The sequence below is a fragment of the Antedon bifida genome, chromosome 6 (genome assembly GCF_963402885.1).
Source record: "Antedon bifida chromosome 6, ecAntBifi1.1, whole genome shotgun sequence".
NCBI classification, from domain to species: domain Eukaryota; kingdom Metazoa; phylum Echinodermata; class Crinoidea; order Comatulida; family Antedonidae; genus Antedon; species Antedon bifida.
In genome coordinates this window covers 364,396-386,010 of record NC_136231.1, presented here as the reverse complement: position 1 = coordinate 386,010, position 21,615 = coordinate 364,396, and the positions used below count along the sequence as shown (strand labels likewise).

Here is a 21,615-nt window from a genome sequence, read left to right as displayed (position 1 = left end):
CATCGTAAATTTGATTTACTGGAATATTCCCACTAAATAAATTAATTTGGAAACTACAAAGGGACATGGTTCAACTTGTCAGTTATCTTTAAAAAATAATCGATATCAATTGTTGCCTTCAACGGATTGATTTTTAAATATCAAATCACCTTTGTGTCTTGTTCTAGCCGGAGCTCAATCATTGTTGCTGTGTGCACTGATAGAGGCCAACACAACATACAATGTTATCAAAATGTAAGCACAACCTATTGACAAAAATAAATTATATTATTAATATTTATCAATCACGTTTGTACTCAACGGCCGCTTACTTATGTACATAAAGTCTATTTTAGACCCGGGCTGAAGTTCTGTATTCACAATGGCTGTTGGAAATTCAACTTATATTTCATTGATGGTGTTCTGCTTACTTTTAGGATACTGTTGCTTTATTTTAACAGAATATATTATAGCAGTTGCATTTATAAGTATTGGTATTTACATAGGATCCAAAGCATTACCGAGAGGGAGACTCAGTCCTAACAACAAGGCAGTGTTTATAACGGGTTGTGATACAGGCTTTGGTCACAGCCTGGCTCTGAGATTAGATCAACTTGGCTATCTTGTATATGCAGGTTGCTTATTCCCGGGTAAGTACAACTAACATGTATCGGTCGTATTAATTATCTAGTGATTTCTGGCTTTTACCGAATATTTGTTTGTGCCAACTGCATCCCCAGTGTCAACAGTGGATATAATACGCTCTTATAGATACATTGAAATGCATGAGACCTCTTTTACTAAATAAGTCTACATTCAATTGCTTAGAGCATAAACACGCTAGATTACTGAAAACTTCATCAACGAGTCGGCTGACAATAGTTGAATGTGATATCACATCTGAAGAATCTGTGTTGGCTGCTAAAGAAACGATACAGAAGTCACTTCCTCAAGATGTTGGTAAGTTTTTTTTTCTTTTATTACTAATATATATTCATTTCATAAAAACATTTCATAAAATAGTCATTTCGTAACATATATTCATTTTCATTTCCTATCATATCCATTTCTTAACACATTCATTTTCATATTCATTTCATATTCATTTCTTAGCATATTCATTTCTTAGCATATTCATTTCTTAGCATATTCATTTCTTAGCATATTCATTTCTTAACATATTCATTTCTTAACATATTCATTTCTTAGCATATTCATTTCTTAACATATTCATTCCTTACGTATCCATTCCTTAACCTATTCATTTCGTAACGATATTGGTGAGTTTTTGCTGTTATCCTATGTGACCGAATAGACATAATGTCGACTATTGGTCAACATTAGGCTCAAGAGCCAATGATAGAATATGTTTTCCTCGTCCCTAAGTTCCCTTCCTACAGTGCTGCTTTTCTCGCCAAAACGTATGCAAACCAGGAGATACTGTGATCCAGTGAGCTTTTTTCTTTTCATTTGAAAAAAATGTGAGTTTGGCTAACGCATCATAACTAAAGAAATGTTTTTATAACATTATGAAAGTGTTAATGATTATTCATGAGTAATTGTTTGCTGATAATGTTTAACCCAAGGTTTGTGGGCCATCGTAAATAATGCCGGTATATGGACGTACGGAGAAATTGAAATAATACAAATAGAGACGATCAAACGCATTGCTGAAGTTAATGTATACGGAATGATTAGAGTTACTAAGGCATTTCTACCAATGATACGGCGATGCAAAGGTAGGCCTAAATACTCAGAAAGTAAATAGTTCCAAAATTAATGATAATAATGAGGTTGATACATAATGCGATGACGACAGATGAAGTTATATTGAGTTCTAGATGTTTAATAATACCTTTCTCATAAACTGTCCAAATATAATATTATATTAAACTCTAAAGTCATGGAAATTGGTAAGCATGCAATATGCAATGTAATCGATAGCACACATCCTGTTTACAATAATGACATTTTAAAGAATATTTTCTTCTTTATAATTGGTCGTGTAGGTCGTGTTGTTAACGTTGGAAGTATCTCAGGATTGTGTACAATTCCAGGAAATGGTGCCTACTGTATGACCAAGTACGCGATTGAATGTTTTAACGATACATTACGCTACGAGATGAGTCCATGGGGCGTAAAGGTAGGCATATACGGTATATCCTTTACATTTAGCAGCAGATAACAAAATAATCATATATCAAGTACGGAAGTGTAATACACACGAATAATAAATGCTATATTATTGACATGAATATTGAAATTGATTAATTCTAAAACTATTAAAATTAATATTAAAAATATTATTATCAGGTATGTCTCATTGAACCTGGTCAATACGGAAAGGCAACTAATATAGGACTTAACTACGTTGATCGCATTTCTGAAGAATTATGGAAAAACGTTCCAGAAGATGTTAAGCACGATTATGGAAAAGAACATCAGGATGGAATATCCGACTTCTACAAGAAAGACCGAGAATATTGCTATGGAGATGCAACACCAGTCGTGGATAGTATGGTTGATAGTATAACATCAAGAACACCACGTCATCGCTACCTCGTCGGTGGTTTGTACATGACGTATTTTCCCATTTATTGTATGAGAGTGCTTCCATCGTGGATAAGTGATCGTCAGTTCATTCAATTAATGATGGCGTTACCTCTTCCTGCCTTTCTTAAGGCGCATTGATTTAATAGTGCACTATTATGGTACTTAGTTTTTCCCCTTATTTTTCCTCTACTGTTTTACTCTTATTTTTTTATACTGTACATATAATTTTAAATGTTTATACTGTTGATGTTTTTTTCTTCTTATTTGACCGTTCTAAATGTAGGTGTCCGAAATAATATAACTATAAGAATGTGTTCTCACCAAATAAAATATTACTTTAACCAGGGAGTGTGTAAACATGCTTAAACATTTTTTTTTAAAGAAAAAACGTGCTTAAACATGTTGTTTCTAAAGGAACACCTTCTTCTGGAACTTAAATATTTATTTACATCCAATAGCGATAACTATGAAAAAAATAATCATTCCTTTGAAACAGTGGGTTCCTTTAGGCTCGTGGCACTCCTTTGGTCATGGTATCGCTACAACTGACAATCTAATCCTGTTGCAGTAATCAGGGAATGCTAGAGCGAGATCAACCATGGAGGTATATAAGCCATGGATCAACCATGAGCATTGATTATAAGAAAGTATGCTTTTACTAAACAATCCACACACTATTATTGATTTCGCCATGAATATTTAAACAATAACTGTATTTTATTAGGCTATTCTTTAGAGTAAAACTCTTTCAAAGAATCGGAAGTTAATGAGATGGGTGAAAGCATTTGAATAATAAAGGTTCTTTTGATTGTACTCCCAGTACTTACTTTCGCATTGGTAAAAACAATCTATTCATGCATTGTCATTGGGTTGGCCCGAAATTAGGCTATAAAACGGTAGCGCGTATATGATTGAAGTACTTACAGTGGCAAGTATCTGTTTGAGAGTAGTACCTTTGGAAATTTAGGCCTATCACAATGGTATCTTCAACCAAAATACTACTTCTAATTGGTATATTATTTACCTTCCATACGACAATTACGTTTGCTAAATCACTAAGGATTGGAGCGTTTAATATAAAGCTATTTGGAAAAGCAAAAATTGGCAAACCAGACGTAGTGGAACAACTTGTAGAGGTAAGACTTGAGTCTTCTGGTTTAAGTTCACCAGTTATAGTTGTCTTTTAACAACATAATTGTTCGTGAATGATGATGGTTACTTGTAGTTCCATGTTAATATAATTTATACCAATAAAGAACCAAGAAAACGCTTGCACACTCATAACATTTCAGATTGCGTTGAAATATTATTAGGCCTACGGAAGCAAATAAGATTCAACAATGCATATTATACTTTTCTACCGATTTCAAATTACCTAACCATAAGCCCTTGCTTAAAACGAAGAATATAGTACATATTATCAAGGCTAGTGTATAGCTCTTCCCTGGTATTAAGCCTAATACACACACTGAATATACAGTATAAATTATGCAGAGTATAGGCCTACTGATTATGATTATGACGTCTGAAATGCTACAGTAACTAATTCCAGTGTTTGACAACATCACGATTGAAACTTAGAAAATAGTATTTTTGCAAAATGTTTAGGTTCATAATACATTTTTAAAATGTATATTATTATTATTTTATGTTATAGATCCTAAAACGTTATGACTTAGTTCTAATTCAGGAAATCCGTGACAAATCTGGTACAGCCATTGAGGAACTACTTCAATCATTAAACAGGTATTGTTTTATTCCAATACATTTCTGTACAACAAGGCTGCTACACACTAGCACGATGACTATCGACGATAACTAGATAAATATACATTTTATTACATAAAACAAAATGTATTGTAGAACTATAGAATAACCATTTTATTGTTTATCTTTGATAAAAATAATATTGTTTAAAATCCAATCAAATGACGACACCTCATGATCAACAAGAACAATAACATCGTTGTATCGTCGTTGGAGGTGTGAACATATTTTTATCAAAGACAGCATAAATCCTACAGTTCTACATATGATGAAAACTTTTGTAATTTCTTTGTTTTCTGAAAGAAACATGCATATTTATATCTGTTACCGTCAATCTCCACTTGCCTAGTGTAAATGGACCTTAAGGAAGCTATGGCAAACTATTTTTTTTAAGGACAAAACTGAATGAAACTTGTGTCATTTTTATTTCAAATGTTAAAAAAACCCGCTAGATTAGCAAATTTGACTAATCTAGTGTTTTTCTAATACGACCATTTCACCACTGTAGAATATCTACTTTTAACATGATATTTTAGAGATGCTTTTTCACATTTCACTCACATGTACCATTACTTACAAACTGAATTAATTGATTATTAATGTACAGTATATATATTAAAAATATTCTATTTGTTAAAATGTATTTTTTTGCAACCTGCAGTTATTCTTCAGATGAATACAGCATGATAATAAGCAGCAGAGTTGGAAGGACGTCATCCAAAGAACAATATGCATATTTCTATAAGTAAGCGTAATTAGTTGGCTATTTCTCTTTACTATACAACAATGTATCGGTACTGTGTAAATATTCATATAATCAGTAAAGATGATTTTTCACTAGACGAATGTTCGCGCGAATCGAAAGCGTCAGCTTAGTACGCATGCGTATTCATGTTTCCATCTTCAAAATCCCTCTATACACATGCGTAAGCTGCCGCTTTTGATTCTCGTGAACAAATTCGCCTAGTGGAGGCTTAAGAAGTGGTAATATAAGAAAACAAATTTCCTTTTCTCTATTTATCAATTGCAGGTCCTATTATTTTGAGGTGACTGATTCATACGAATACGACGACGGTGACGAAGAACTTCAGGTGGATACATTTGAGCGCGAACCGTTTATAGTTCGTTTTAAATCTCCATGGACAAGTAAGGATCCACATTTAAAATTTACTTTAGGACGATAACGATCGACGATAAATTATATAAAAATAAATTTTTCTAATATAAAACAAAAGAAATAAGAAAAGTTTTCATTCTTTCCATTTTTGCTATTTCTAATAAAAATAATCAAATCAAATGACGTCACCAGACATGACGTAACAGTTATATACCTTTATTCATTCTTAATAATTATCCAACTAAGTTGGTTTTTATCGTAAAGTTAGTTTATTATCGTACTCACTGCAAACAAAACAATAACTATGGATTAAAACAATCTTGCTAGGCATAATTAAATCAGTTTGTTATTTTTAGTTGTAAAAGACTTTGCTGTGGTTGGAGTTCACACGAAACCAACTAAAGCATTTGAAGAAATTGACAGTTTGGCAGATGTTTATGACGATATAACAAAGAAGTGGAGACTAAAGGTAAGATCTTTATTCATGGGTCGAAAAATAACCAAATTCAGACCTTTGCAGGAGGTCGGTTCACGTACATGTGTTTATTGGGTTCTAAATAAAAAGCTCACGCTTTGCAAAACGATACAAAATGAACTAAGATGACTTCATATCTATTCACTACATTTGTTTCCACATATAGGCCTATTATCTATTTAAAGCATCTATATATAAACTGCACCAAATACAGGTCTCAATTGTCCATACTAAAAAAAGTATTTGTTAGAATATTGTCGGCTATCAATTGTACACAATAAAATTGTCTACTTGTTAGAACATTGTAAATACTGACGAAAACATATAAATGGATATTATCATTATGGAATTGATTATGAAGTATCATTTCAAACTAATATTATTGTCAATATCATTATTATTAAATAGGATGTTATAATAGCAGGTGACTTGAATGCGGGGTGTACGTATGTCAGAGATTGGAAAGACAATCGCTTAAAGAACAATAGATTTACTTGGCTTATTGACGATGACGCAGATACAAATGTTTCACCTTCTCAATGCGCTTACGATAGGTAAACACTTAAATTAGGTTTATAGGCAAATCTCAATGTATTTTTTTTACTTTTAATTATAATAAATAGAGAAATTAAAAAATACAATGTATACAAAATATATAAATACTCAAATACTATCATATGCTACGTGCAGTAATAATACTTTTAATAAATTTTAGAAAGTCGATAAAACTTAATATTTTTTTTATTTATTTATTTATAAACTTATTTTATATGGATGACATTTTCATTAAAATACTGTTCTTACAAATGGTCCATGATTAAAGAAATACATGCATAATAGTGAATAGAGAAAAATTACAAAAGTTACAAAAATTATGGTTAACATATTTTTTTGTTCTTTTTTTAGATTAAAGAAAGACATACAAATACAATTTCATTTAGAAAGCAGATAAATAATTTATAATAATAAATAGTTAATTAAATACATCGCAAGATACACAGGTTCCCAATTTGAATTTTCTATTAGATACATCATTTTTGTTGTGTTTTGTACTTATATTTAAACGCATTGTAAGAGGTCGCTTCTTGCAGTGATATTGGAAGGTTATTTCATACATACCTTTTACGAAGCTCGCGGGTTGCGAAAGGAAAACACAAACATCCAAAGCCTTGTACATCATCGTGCGTTATAATGTATTTCCTAAATGTTTTCTATTTATTTTCAGATTTGTTATAGCTGGTAAACTCCTCTCAAAAAGCATTAAACCATGTTCAGCTAACGTTTTCTATTTTAGTGCTATTTACGCTCTTGACTATGAATTTGTAAGTTCTCTCGAATTATCTTTCCAGCTAAAGACCAATGTTCTTAGGCATACACCTTAATGATTCTTATTTAGAAATGCAAACAAAAAAAACATTAAAACTGGAACCGATCGAAAGGAAATGTTTTTCCTATTAAATTGTTTAGTTTATGTTGAAGGTGGAATAATGTACTATATTTATTGGCCTATACTGACAATATTAAAATTTACCTCAATGTTGGAAGCGAGATCTAGTGAAATCCATATTGCAAGCAATAACATAAATTATCATGTGCACTCGATCCGGTTACGCGTATCCGTAAAACTTAAATCACCAGCTTCCACTTTTTGGAATACAAAAAAAATGAGATTTTCCTACAATATATAGACGTTTGATAACACATTTTAGACCATTCTTCATTTATAATATACATTTTACTCATTTTGAAATAATTCTTATTTCAGACCAAGGATGTTAGCGACCACTTTCCCATTGAATTTCAGCTTTTGGAGGATACCAAGTAAGTGAAATGTATTTGATAATTATATCTATTCTTTGTCCCTCTTAAAAGAAAATAACGCTCGTAAATCATTAGAGACATTTTTAAATTCTTTTAACACACTACACTTTCACTTTAGGCGTTTATCAATCATTAAGAACATTTAGAAATACGATAACAATCTATTCTACTTTTTCATATTTTTAGATTACTTGAAGAAGCAGAAACACGATTTCTTGAGGATTTACTCGAGGAATTTCCCTGATGTCAACAACGACTGTACATTTCAAAAGCAAAATTATTAGAATTAGAAACATGAAGGAGTGCCGGCATGCATTGTCATTTGACTTAAAATTTTAGACGCTTTGCTAAACGTGTATCTGTTGATACAATAAACAGAAACTATATAGTTTTAATAAAGTTGATTATTATTATACGCGGTGTAGGGTACTTTATTCGGAAATAAAGATATCTTAGTTTAAAACTAAGATATCTCTATTAATAGAGATATCTCTATTTAAAACTAAGATATCTCTATTAACTAAGATATCTCTATTGCTTGAATAAATGACAGCTTGGCGCGCCATACTTTTTGAACTTATGAGGGCGGAAGTATACCACTACAAGGAAATAACTTTCTCACTACAAGCAAAGAATATATTCTTTGCTACAAGGAAATAACTTTCGATAATGGTAGCAGGCATACGGCCTAATAAAAATATTATTAAAAAACATTGTTTAATAAAGAAGGATGATGTTAACGCTGATTTTGTTATTTCTACAATGCTTCTTCATATGTTCATCGCAGAGAACGCCTAGGAGTGAGTAGGGCTACTAAAGGGAATGGTAACCATGATATTAAAGGGCCTAAACTTGTTTGCTTAGTCTCTTTTAACAGGCTAGGCTGAGTACATGACTTAGCGGGACACATTCATTCAGTATACCTAGTTGTAAGAAAAGATAGATAGGCCTTACTGTTCAAATCCATCATGGATGGATTTATTTGTTTTGAAGAATTTCATTTTATATAAAATATTACGAAGAAATATTAGAAGAATGCATTTGTATAGAATTAAATTTAAAAAATGTGATTGGTATAATTATTAATAAAGAAATTTATTAAGACAAGAAAAATCACTGCAACAAATAAATGAGTAAAAACATGCATAAATCAGTGCCAATTTGTTTTTTACATGTTGTTTAAGATTTGGACAGTCTCATTATCCACAAATCTGCATTATTACTTTAGCAGATATGTTGGTTCTCTTAACAAAATATTTATGTTATACAATTTAGATTATGCATTTTAAGACAATGTACAATATTGAAAATATTGTAAAGCCCTTTAACTAGTCTGTTTGTTCATATATAATCTTTCATTTCAAATACATAATGTTTCAATAATTTAAAATTATAATGTAAATTGTTAACATTGTATGCAGTGTCAGTTTGGGATTGTGTTTTTATTTTGTAAAAGGCTATGTGTCAACTGGCAAGCCTGCATACCAGAGTACAACTTATTCCTCTGATGGTATATCATATGATGCTGGTTTAGCTGTTGATGGTAACAGTAATGGGGATTTCAACTATGGTTCATGTTCACGTACAGTTGGTAAGTGCAATCTGAGTATAGCTCACCTTAAATTTTGATTATTTACAGTTAAGCTCTGTCTTTCAAACTTTATGTGACAAAAAAATGTGACATGCCCATATGGACACGATGATGTCATATCACTATCACATTTGGGCCTATCACTACCATATTTGGGCATATCACTACCATATTTGGGTACATCACACTTTTTTTTCAAACTAGTTTGATAGTGTAGACTTATTTGTAACAAACATTTTTGGGCTGCTAAAATAAATGTCTTCTTCCTTTTGTAGCATCAAACGACTTGTTGGTTTTTGTTGGGGAACATGTTAAACTCTTTGTGATCTTATTCTTTAATCAGTCTTTTAGTTTGTTTGTATTTTCCTTCAAATTAAAGTTCAATTCTATAAAGTCAAATAATAATTCTTTTTTTATTAAGTATGGTTCATCTTCATTAATTGGGGTTGTAGAATTATAAAAAATGTTATAATAAATCATATCCAACAAAGGAGAAGAATTGTATCTGAATCCCTCTACTATGTAGTTTTATGCCAAGTTTATGTTTACACAGGCATAAAACGATGTAAATGGTTGTTCAAGAGTAATTAAACAGATTTTAGAAAATGTACTTTCAATTAATTGTGGATTAAACACTTTAATTGTTTAATTAATAATTACAAAGAATTGAGAATTGTTTGTTATTTTTAGTTTCAGGAAACCAGAACCCTTATTGGTATGTTGATTTAGGTGATCTGCACAGCATCACCTCTGTTCGTATTTATACAGCTTATGGATTTGAAGGTATAACATTGATATTTTAACTTTTTCTGTCAACTGTTTCAAAACTGTACACTTTGATGTGCCACTAAATATCTGGTTCTTTGAAAACTATGTTTGAAAAAAATTAATATGAAAAGAAGAAACCTGTTTTGGAGACTTTAAGAAAGTATCTTTGGAAAAATGTACAAAACAGTATTCAAGTATTCTGATTTGTTGATATTGTTTCTTTCTGAAAAAACTTACAGTACAGAATATTAGTGCATGTTTGAAGTTAAAAACAAGAACATTTATTGTTTATTGATTATGTTAACTGTTTATAGTTTTGAGTGGATAATTTTGAGGTGGGGTTGAAAATTGTATAAACGACAATGTCAAATAGATATTTATCACAAAGGCCTTTTCCTCAACATCTTAATGTTTCTTGATGGTTGTGTTTTATCCCATTGTGTAGCATGGATCTTCAGTCAAAGCGATTGTTTGCCAACTGAGGCCAGTGTGAAATGCAATAAAAAATTATCATCTAACTTTCACTTGGTTTAATTTTAATCTTAAATGTTAAACATGACCTATTGATTATTACTACACTAGTTGATTTAACTTGAAAGTCTTATTTTTCTTTTAGTATCTAATTTTGGTATGGAGGTGTACGTTGTTAATAGTACAGATTCATCTTTAGATGCCAGTAACCAACTTGGATCCATTGGTTTAAGTAATTATTACAGATGGTACCCAGATGTAATTGGACGCTTTGTCATTCTATTTCAAAGGAGAAGTAATGAGATCGTTGTTTGTGAAGGCCGTGTATATGGAAGTAAATTAATAAAACTATTTTATCAGTCCATTTAAATTTATTAAAATCATAATTGGCAGTGGCGAAGACAATTCTAAAATTGAAAATTTAACATCAAAAGCTATAAAAAGGTATTTAGAAAATTTAAAAGAAGATATAAACTAGATTTGAACTCGTCACTTTTATATCCGCACTTAAAATGCCACGTGAATGCCATATATTGCGCACAGCAAATGATTAGATTAGTTTTACACCAGGAGTTTTCTAAAATTTAAGGCCATTTTTCATAATTTTGTATTTCCGTGTAGTAGTACCCTTCCGTGTACCCTATCCCTATCTTCATTTACATCCGTAATATTAGGCCAAATTTCCATAGTAATTACGGATGTTTAGAACTTATCTGAAATAACAGTGTTTTTGCTTCTTTTTGCAAATTAACGTTTTACTCGATATTTATAGAAGAAACTTCATTTTTTGTCTAACTTTATTATTAATTACTTAATTTGCATTATTAGGTTATAGTCATTATAATTTATTACCGTACCGGAAGTACCTTCATTGGGAACTTTCTCTGATGTTTGCATTTAACGAAAAAATGGAAAAAATTTATTTTAGTCGCGCAAGTTTTACTGGCAGAAAAAATAGGGTACGATCGTATTGCTGTTTGCTAGCATGCTAAAAAGTGTAATTTCCAGTGAACTAAAGGTTTAGCTAGGGGTGTCATTCAGCATAATAAATACTCAGTATCTACAACCTTGTTATTCTTAGACAACCCTCTTAAGGACCATTTACACTAGGGCGATAACGATCGACGATAAATAGATAAATATGCATTTTTCATACCTAAAACAAAAGAATTTTAAAAAGTTTTCATCCTAGAACTATAGGATTATCATCTATGCTGCCTTTGATGAAAATAATATTTCCACACGCACACACACACAAATGACGTCATGATTAGTAAGAGCAATAATATCATTACAATACAACGATTTTATTGTTTTATTGATCATGACGTCATTTGATTGGATTTTCAAAAATATTATTTTTATCAAATATAGCATACATGATTATCCTGTAGTTCTAGAACGAAAACTATTCTAATTTCTTTCGTTTTATCCAAGAAAAATGCATGTTTATTTATTTATCGTCGATCGTTATCGCCCTAGTGTAAATGGGCCTTTAAGATAGTCTTGCGACCCCCCCTGTCGTCGCAGTATATAGTAGGTCAATACACACTTCCAACACTCAAGATTTTGAGTAATAAAAAACATGTACAGACTAATGATTTAATCAGAAATAAGTCACCAGAGTATACTAGATACCCGGCCATAATGATGATTTTTTATAGTATACAACAGATATGTTCTTCTTTCTTATAGCTCCTTTATCACCAGTATTGACTTGTCCGGATATTTCTGTTGTAAGAACATCCTCCTCCATCCAAGTGACTTGGGATCCACCAACAGCAACTGATGATGTTGACACTGGCCTGACAGCCACCTGTACTCCACCATCTGGTTCATACTTTACTGATGACTCTAATTCTGTAACTTGTGCTACCACTGATAGCACTGGCATTACTGTTTTTTGTACTTTTATCCTACAATTAATATCAGTAGGTATGTATTGCTTGAACCTACAGAACAGTCCCTATTTACATTAAACACATACACAAGTTGCAGCAAACTGTGTATGAATATTCAGTAAAGTTTAAAAAGATTTTAATGGCCTCAAAGAGGTTTACAAATGTAAATGAAGATTGAGTCAGCTTATCTCAATGGATGTTTTTTAAGAAGAAGAAGCTACTCTCTTAATGTAATTATTTACACAAAACAATGAAACAGGCACCCACTTTCCTAATATAATGGTCACAAAGAGATTGCTAAAGCAAAAAGAAAACAACAGAAATTTTGTGCATGAAGCCACACCTTAAATTAAACACATCAAAGTATATATCTTTGCATGAAGGTTATGTTTATTTTCCCCTATCTAAATAAGTATTTTACAGTAGTTTTTGTTTAAACTGAATGGCACACTAGTTGAGCGAACTATTAAATCATAAAAGTTATAATACAGTACACAAATATATTTTATTTATTTTTATAATTATTCATTTTTACTATACTAGATGATGAGAGCCCAACTATTGTTTGTCCTGGTGATAGACAGGTATACACAAGTACAGGCATTACTACAGTATATTACAATGACCCCTCAGTCAGTGACAATGTTGATACTGGTCTGTCAGCTAATTGTACTCCACCTTCTGGTTCATCATTTCAAGGTGCTTCCACTAATGTAACTTGTACTGCTACTGATAGCGCTGGAAACACAGGAAGCTGTGAATTTACCATATATTTATATGGTAAGTAAATAAAAATACTCATGCAACTACAGTATGGTAACCTCAATAACTTACAAATTAATATTAAAGAGTTGTAAGTCATGATTGAATGTTTTATTCATCTTTAGCTAACTTTTAAAACATTGTCACTATTTTACATTTGTTGTCAGTTAAATAATTCTTGCTATTTGATTGGTGAATTATCACATGCTATTTGGTAATTTGTTTGCATTTGTTTTTTTTTTTTGTGAGATACACTCACCTTTATTGCCTTTTCAGTACATATACAGAGAAAAAAAGACATTTATGTTTTAACCTTGTAAACATACTGTATTTTAAACGTTTGTTTGCTACCGAAATTGCTGTTTTTGTTTCATTTCTTATATGCTTTTTTAAATATATATTAGTTTCATTCTTACAAATATAATAAAATAAGTATGTACATCGTCAATACTATACATTGTACATAAATAAAAGATAAAAATATAAAATGTAAAACATATAACTCGGAAGCTGAACATTTTAAATGTCGATCTATTATCATGTGATTTTTAAAAACTTATTAAATACTGACAAATTTTGTAATAATATTCAAATTTTTTTCCATTTTGTTTACCTTTCTCTCTTTCATAATGAATGTCACATTTTATTCTTATTAGAATACTTCTTTTGAAGGATAACCATAAATCACAATATCCACTATTTGTAGCATCAGCCACTACCTTTTGTTTATAGATGGTAAATGCTGCTAATGTAAATTCATATAATCTCTTAAGACATTTCTTGTTCTAACGATCATACTTCTAAAAGACCATTCTCTGTGATTGTTACCTTTTAAACAATACTTATTTTGGTCCAAAACTCTTTAATAAAATTTATATAATATAATGATGACAATGAATATATAATATTATTTTTAAAATAATTTTACATTTTTGGTTACACGTAGGCTGGTGACAAAAATGTGATTGATAATCATCTATTCCATGGCCAAAATCCTATAGCGTTACTTATTTGCTCAGCCATTCAAATGGCACTCATGAATAGATCATAAATTACTAGAATTTTTGGAGACTGATATATGATGAGTGGAATTATTAAGAAAAACAGAATAAGATCAGTATCTCTCTCACAATTTTTCCTAATGCTAAATCTGCCCTCACACAAGTCTATGTTGTAGGCCCTAAACTCAAGTTATTCACATAATTAACAAAAATGAATGTTTTGTATTCATTGAATTGAGAAAAAAAAAAAAAAATTTCACTCTTCAACTCATTCATTACTTCTATTCTGTATTTGGCTTATTTATATACCTGATCTGGTTTAATATTGTGAATAGAATGTTGAAATAAATTGTGGTATTTACACTAGTTATATTTCTACATTACAAATTTAGATCTATAATTGGTGATTCTTTGTTTGCAGATAATAGTGCACCCACAGTGACCTGCCCTAATGACATAGAAGAAGATACAACTACAGACCAAACGTCAGTGACCTGGAATGACCCCTCAGTCCGTAATTCTGACCAGCCAGCTACTTGTGATCCACCATCTGGCTCCTTCTTTAATGTTGGTTCCACTGATGTTACTTGTACTGTTAGAGATTGGAATGATAATACAGGAATATGTAGATTTCAAGTTACTGTTAATCGTAAGTACAGTATGCTGTGTTTGATAGTTGATATGTAATGACTTTTCTAAATTCACAGGGTAGATCCAAACTGCAGTATTTTTTGTTTGATCTTTCAAAACATCTTTATTATAATTAGCTTTTTTTATAGTTAATATACATTGAAAGGAGTAAATTGTAATCATCATGAGCTAAACATCAACCATAATTGCCATGTTTCAACAACTTTTTTTAGAAAATAGGAACCCCAATGTTGTATGCCCTGATGACCCAGCTAGATTCACAGACTCAACCCAAGTTACAGTGACCTGGGATGATCCCTCTGTCATTGACAATGCTGATACTGGTCTGTCAGCTACTTGTACTCCATCTTCTGGTTCATTATTTAATGCTGGTTCAACTCATGTTACTTGTTCTGTTACTGATACTGATGGTAATGTTGGAAGTTGTAATTTTAAAGTTATTGTCATTGGTAAGTATTTATATTATCAAGTATATATTATCAACACTATGTTAAAACTATGCAATTAGTCACATCTCTATCAACCTATTTATCTGACTATCTTTATTTAGTCATTATTTTCTATGAATGGAAACAATCATTGAATATAGGCGGACCGAAGTGAAGAAAGGGGTGGAAGGCGCTTTTTGTTTTTGAAAATAGGCCACAATAGGTAGAACATTAAGTTATATTCAGCACTTTATTTTTAAGCCCTCAAAATCATTGATCCTTGATAAAGTGGGATAATTTTATTGTAGGCCTGCAGAAAATTACTGTAGCATTTGACTTGAGGTCAGTTTGTAGAATCAAAATATTATAACCACCCGATTCCAACTTTGCACTTTTGCCACTATAGTACTGTACAAGTATGATAACAAATATTCAAATACTGTATAAAAATTAAAAATTAACAGAAGTATAAGAGTATAACAACATTCAGTTCAATGAAAGTTTATGAGACAACATAACACTTTTCCTAATATGTATATTCTCACACTTACTTGCTCATTTAACAATGATAATTAGTAAATTTTCGATGCAGCAAAAATAACCTGTCTAAGAAAATTATGAATTTACACTGATTGATTTAGATTTCAGATTTCACTTATATCACAATATAAACAGTTTTTCACATTCCATAAACTTGTCATGTTCATAATAATTTTGTTTAAAATGTTGAGGATAAAATTGTTAATAGATTGAAAAGCTAAGATTAATAGTATAAATAATGGACAAATTGTCACAAATGAGACATTGATGGAGGCTCACATCACAACATAGAATTAAATAACCATTACCGATGCACATGACTTTTATTTTGTATGAAATGGCTTCTAATCCTCCAATGTCAAACTCTTAATTGACTCTGGTATTGAGTACTCTAAAAATACATTTTTTAATACATTAATTTGCACAATATTTCATGTAGATATTTATGACCCCATTGTGACCTGCCCTGCTAATATTAACAAAGACACAGATGCAGGAAACACTACGGTGACCTGGGATGACCCCTCAGTTAGTGACAATGTTGATCCTGGTCTATCAGCTACTTGTACTCCACTTTCTGGTTCATCATTTAATATTGGTTCAACTGATGTTACTTGTTCTGTTACGGATACTGCTGGTAACATAGGAAGCTGTGAATTTAATGTTACTGTCAATGGTAAGTGTTCTTGTTTTTGTAGACATCTCATCTCTACCTAAAGTGTGGTATAATATTAATCAAACTGTTTTGATCCAGGGCACATTTCAACCAAAGTATCTAGGCTATGTTAGTATCAGCGAGATCTATTTTTACATCTCCCTGATTAGCAGAGCAATTTCAGATGAATTTAGAAAAATTATTTGTAACATAGAATATATTATTAGCAGACATGAAAAATGTCAAATGACCGGTGAAATGCAGCATCCAAATAACGGTTAACCGTGACGATTTCTGATTTTAAGTCTTGTTTTTTATGATTATGATGAAAGAGGCAAAACTTGTTAGTATGAAATTAAAACTTTAAAAAACAAACAAAAAATACCCTATAGATTTGTTGAAATGCCATTGAACCATCATTGTGCAACTTTAGCTGTTAATAGATTGATTGCAGTTGACCTTGTGTCAACTACTCTAGCATTTTGAAGGTTTGACCACCCTAAACAGACTGCATTTTGGGTAATGTTCAAACTGGTACACAAAAGGATGATCATTCTCATGATAAATCATGTAATACCCAAAGTCCATTTTGTGTATATTTCTCGTATGTCTCTTAAAATTTGAAACTACTGTACAATCAATTCTACATACAGTACAGTATACTATACATTTGTTTGTAGATTCTGGTGACCCAACAGTGAACTGCCAAGATGATATTGAAGTATATACAGTTTCAGACAAACTTACAGTCACTTGGAATGAGATTTTTTTACCAGTCCGTGACAATGTTGATACTGGTCTATCAGCTACTTGTACTCCATCTTCTGGTTCATCATTTAATATTGGTTCAACTGATGTTACTTGCTCTGCTACTGATAGTGCTGGTAATACAGGAAGCTGTGGGTTTAAAGTTACTGTTAATGGTAAGACTGTTTTGAAAATAAAGTTTCAAATGCATATTACAGTTTAATCTAGCTTGTGCGTGATGTACAGTACATATTTCAATCTTTGTATGAATGTGAACAGTTTGTTTAAGATATTTTTGTCTGTAGACATTTTACTACAGTTTGTGTGTTTACTGTCATATACATACTGTTAGATTTGCTTTTATTACCTCCCTTTATTATTATTATTTTCACCCTTGTTTATTTGTCTGACTGTTTGTGTGTTGTGATGTTGTTTATTTTTCAGCAAGATTACATCAAATTACATACATCGGTTTATGCTGTATATCATACAAGAATTGAAAAAAATCTGTAGCACATATAACATGCACATAATATGCATGTGTAAAAATGGACAAAATTAATGTTTGAGAAAAGTAGAGCATGTTTCAGAATTTTGCATATGCACTGTGCACTTTAAGCGTGTAGAATCCATTAATTTTGACAGGATTTGGATTTGGATCACGATTTTTGATGCGTTTAAACTTTTAACCCTGGCGGAGGTTGTAACTCTCTCATTGCTCTTGTATATGGTACTATGTGATAGTGATTAATGGAGACTTGATGTAAAATAGTCGTATTTTTATAATGAATATTTAATTTCATTTTAAAGGTTATTCAATACCAGGTTACCTGATAGCAGTAATATTTGTTCTTGTTATCATCATTTTGGTGATGTCTCCAGTTTTGGTCTTTTATTACAGGTTTTGTTTTTGTACTTATAGCCTAAAAATATATGTGTTGCTACTACTCCTCCCTATTTCTGCTTCTACTCCTAAATGATTTATTATCACATAAACATACTATACATTGACTGTATTAATTACCTATGGAAAACTGTCCATATCCAGAGCAGATAATAACGCAACACTTTTAAGGCATTTGGGTTTAAAATATCTATAATCTACTTATTTTGCTATGGTGAACTATGAAAGATATATTTTAGAATAATTATGCTATCAATCTTTAGTGTAGTCACTCCTATCACTAGCAACAAATTACAAGTAGATACCTGTATGCTAGACATAGAGACTTCTTTTTGGTACTGAAATTGGTTAAGGAAGAACATTTTTAAAAACTATTTTTATCCTGTTTAATTGCAACTACCCTTAATACTGTAGTAATGCTTCGACAGAGTGAAGTTTCTGAATAATATATAAATTGTTTGACACAAAACTATATTAAATCAATCACACAAAAGAATGTGAGGCCTAATTTTTTTCTTCTTTGGATGTTGAAATAATATCATATGATTCATATATGCAAATCATATGCTACCTGAATCTGCCTTGTAGATAGTAACTTCACTTTTGCACTAACATATTGCACTTTTAGATCAATTCAGGTGTATAATAAGCACTCAATGGTGAAGACTTATTAGCTTATTAGTATTTCTTTTTGAAATTTTATCTACCTTTCACAGATATTTAACAATAGTAGTTATAGTAGTGTAAATGATGAAATTAATACAATAAAGAAATTACAAATTAAAAAATAAAAGGCCCACATTTGTTCATTCAACTGGATTGTGTTAAGTATCAGTGCTATGAATATATACATACCCTTTTTTATCCGTTTGTATAGTAGTCAAAACCTCATATTGCATTACAAAATTGTAATATTATGAAAAGTTGACACAATTGTAGGCCATACTGAAAACTCATATTAATATTATGCTTTATTTGATCCTTTGATAAATATGATCCTTTAATTGAATGACATAACAAAGAAAAAAAAAAGAAAAAAAAGAATACATACTTCTTTGAAGAAGTCATATTGTTATAACACAATCTTCTAACTTTACTTTTATTATAGATTGTATTTTTCTAAGAAGAAAAACATGGATAATTCCAAACAGATGAATATGACTACTTACAACAATGCTGCCATGGCAACAACAAGTAAACAAGTAGATGATGATTTGTATGAAAACTATGTGATGCCCACTGGCAATGCCTATGTTGTGAAGGAGACACAACAGGATGATATTTATGAAAATCCGTAAATCAAAATGTAGCCATGGTTACTAGAAGTCAAGTACAGTAAGTATAAACACATAATATCATGCTTAAAATGTTGTTAATAATATGTCCGATGATCCTAAAATATGTAATAATATAAAAAACATGGGTAACAAAATAATTGACATTTTTTTATAAATATATTTTGTTAACACAACTGTTAATTATCTATAGTATCAAACATTATGTGACATAAAAATGTGACGTGCACATAATGTAATGGATACAATAACTTCATATCACTACCATATTTGGACTGGTTTGATAGACAGCTTAGACTACTCATGTACCCTTTCACATAAACATCTTGCCAGTGAATAAACTCCAGAGAAATACCCAATGTTTCAAGCATAATAGTAACATTCACATTGACTAGAAACCAAGAAGAGGTTTTAATAATAATAATAATATTTATTTCCACAAATAATAAAGCGAAATACAGAGTAGCATAATACTGTAAATATACAACTGATAATGAACATAAATAATATAATGCAAGAAAAGAAGTTGGTAAGTGGAAAAGGGACGCCACAGCAAGCAAGCTTTAATTTGGGCGCCCCTTTCAATAGTGAAACAACTTAAACTTTAACATTTTAAAATATTGATATTAATTATTATAAAAACAACAATTGATAATTCAGTTATATGCGATTACAAATTAAACAATTTTCATAACATAAACACCTATTTACATTGTTCCTGTATTCAATAATATATAAACTTTTAATTTTCCTTTTGAAATTATACAAATTATTACTCATTCTAATTTCGTTAATAATATTGTTCCATATTCTTGGCCCTTCATAAGATATTCCCCTTTGTCCCATGTTTGTGTTCTTTTTGATGATATACAAATTATTTTTGTTTCTCGTATCATGTACATGAATAGAGTCATATGTTTGAAAAAAAGAATGAAAATTTGATGGCAGTTGATTTTTATTGTATTTAAACATAAAAAGTGAAACACATTTTTTATATAGGTCATAAACGGTAAGGGAATTAGTTTTTATAAATAGTGGTAAAGATGGATGGTAGTAGTTTGTTTTACATATAATTCTTAAAGCCTTTTTTTGAAGTACATGGATACGTTTCATGTTTTTGGCATCAGTAGTGCCCCAGACTGTTATACAATATGATATATTTGGTAAGATCAGTGAGTTGTATATAGTTAATAAGACCTTATAGGGAAGGATTTTTTAAAGTTTATTTAGGGAACCAATCATAATAGAAATTTTGGTGGCTATGCCATGTACATGATACGAGAACGTCAGGAACTGGTCCAGTTCAATACCAAGAAATCGTATGCTTTCTACACGTTCTAGTACATCATCGTTTATTTTGAGCTTATTTAGGCCAATATCAATTGGTTTAGTTTTGCCTTTAAACAATATGTATTTCGTTTTTGTTACATTTACAGTAAGCATGTTTGCTTTGAACCACATACTTAGACGATGTATTTCATTATTCATTATATTAAATGCAGTATCAATATCATCATGTTCTAAGAAAACGTTGGTGTCATCTGCGAACATTATTGTTTCTGTTTGCGTACATACACCAGGCATATCATTAACATACAATAGAAACAATAACGGCCCCAATATCGAACCCTGGGGCACTCCGTGTGTTATCTCTGTGTAATCAGATTTACATCCTTTGATTTCTACATATTGTTTCCTATTACTTAAGTAGCTTACAAACCATTCTAGAGCAATGCCTCTTATTCCATAATACCTTAGTTTATCAAGCAATATGTCATGATTCATAGAGTCAAATGCTTTTGACAGATCTAGAAAGACCCCTATTACGATTTTTTTATTATCAATTGCTTTGGTCAATGTGTCTATTGTTTGAAGAAGTGCTTGTTCGGTTGAGTGTCCCTCCCTAAACCCATATTGCGACTTGCTAAGTATATTATGTTTAAGTAAAAATGACATTGTCTGATCGTATACTACCCTCTCATAGATCTTAGATAGACATGGTAAGATAGATATCGGTCTGTAATTGCTCTATTGCTGTAATTGGTAACACCGCAGTTTGTGCAATTAGGTCCATCTTATCAATCCTGCAACACCGCAGTTTGTGCAATTAGGTCAGTCTTATCAATCCTGCAACACTGGAGTTTGTGCAATTAGGTCCATCTTATCAATCCTGCAACACTGGAGTTTGT

The 21,615-nt window shown here is 30.9% G+C and overlaps 3 protein-coding genes across 6 annotated transcripts in view; all 3 read left to right on the top strand.

Moving 5' to 3' along the window:
- The first annotated feature begins 56 nt into the window (after window positions 1-56).
- Window positions 57-2,893, top strand: LOC144844685 (D-beta-hydroxybutyrate dehydrogenase, mitochondrial-like). The gene is made up of 5 exons (XM_078701711.1): window positions 57-629; window positions 808-939; window positions 1,566-1,718; window positions 1,989-2,122; window positions 2,293-2,893. Exons 1-5 carry the CDS (start codon window positions 362-364, stop codon window positions 2,668-2,670), a joined length of 1,065 nt encoding a protein of 354 aa, XP_078557837.1. The 5' UTR covers window positions 57-361; the 3' UTR covers window positions 2,671-2,893.
- A 115-nt stretch (window positions 2,894-3,008) lies between these two features.
- On the top strand, window positions 3,009-8,136 carry LOC144845858 (deoxyribonuclease-1-like). The gene is made up of 9 exons (XM_078703329.1): window positions 3,009-3,668; window positions 4,190-4,278; window positions 4,961-5,044; window positions 5,330-5,445; window positions 5,773-5,885; window positions 6,300-6,445; window positions 7,117-7,213; window positions 7,657-7,712; window positions 7,899-8,136. Exons 1-9 carry the CDS (start codon window positions 3,510-3,512, stop codon window positions 7,954-7,956), a joined length of 918 nt encoding a protein of 305 aa, XP_078559455.1. The 5' UTR covers window positions 3,009-3,509; the 3' UTR covers window positions 7,957-8,136.
- Window positions 8,137-8,161: 25 nt separating this feature from the next.
- LOC144845842 (hyalin-like) overlaps window positions 8,162-21,615 on the top strand; it is a 30,823-nt gene continuing 17,369 nt past the window's right edge. For 2 of the 4 annotated variants that reach the window (XR_013612600.1, XM_078703300.1), the window contains exons 1-12: window positions 8,323-8,512; window positions 9,169-9,303; window positions 9,994-10,086; window positions 10,688-10,876; window positions 12,238-12,477; window positions 12,987-13,223; window positions 14,628-14,855; window positions 15,070-15,306; window positions 16,265-16,501; window positions 17,161-17,403; window positions 18,038-18,128; window positions 19,240-19,466. Coding sequence is in view for 3 of the 4 variants with exons in the window: in XM_078703300.1 (XP_078559426.1) it covers window positions 8,443-8,512; window positions 9,169-9,303; window positions 9,994-10,086; window positions 10,688-10,876; window positions 12,238-12,477; window positions 12,987-13,223; window positions 14,628-14,855; window positions 15,070-15,306; window positions 16,265-16,501; window positions 17,161-17,403; window positions 18,038-18,128; window positions 19,240-19,429 (2,190 nt within the window). In the remaining variant the exon portion in view is untranslated. Of the gene's footprint in view, window positions 8,513-9,168; window positions 9,304-9,993; window positions 10,087-10,687; window positions 10,877-12,237; window positions 12,478-12,986; window positions 13,224-14,627; window positions 14,856-15,069; window positions 15,307-16,264; window positions 16,502-17,160; window positions 17,404-18,037; window positions 18,129-19,239; window positions 19,467-21,615 lie in introns of those variants that run through there. The other 2 variants (XM_078703299.1, XM_078703301.1) reach the window with 2 other exon arrangements.

What these genes read in the sequence shown, in the direction of transcription:
- LOC144844685 (XM_078701711.1), top strand. Translation starts at nt 362, where the DNA reads ATGGCTGTTGGAAATTCAACTTATATTTCATTGATGGTGTTCTGCTTA. An exon ending in TGCAGGTTGCTTATTCCCGG is followed by an intron (nt 630 to 807) that starts GTAAGTACAACT and finishes TCAATTGCTTAG; the next exon opens with AGCATAAACACGCTAGATTA. An exon ending in TGAGTCCATGGGGCGTAAAG is followed by an intron (nt 2,123 to 2,292) that starts GTAGGCATATAC and finishes TATTATTATCAG; the next exon opens with GTATGTCTCATTGAACCTGG.
- LOC144845858 (XM_078703329.1), top strand. Translation starts at nt 3,510, where the DNA reads ATGGTATCTTCAACCAAAATACTACTTCTAATTGGTATATTATTTACC. An exon ending in TAGTGGAACAACTTGTAGAG is followed by an intron (nt 3,669 to 4,189) that starts GTAAGACTTGAG and finishes TTTATGTTATAG; the next exon opens with ATCCTAAAACGTTATGACTT. An exon ending in CAAAGAAGTGGAGACTAAAG is followed by an intron (nt 5,886 to 6,299) that starts GTAAGATCTTTA and finishes ATTATTAAATAG; the next exon opens with GATGTTATAATAGCAGGTGA.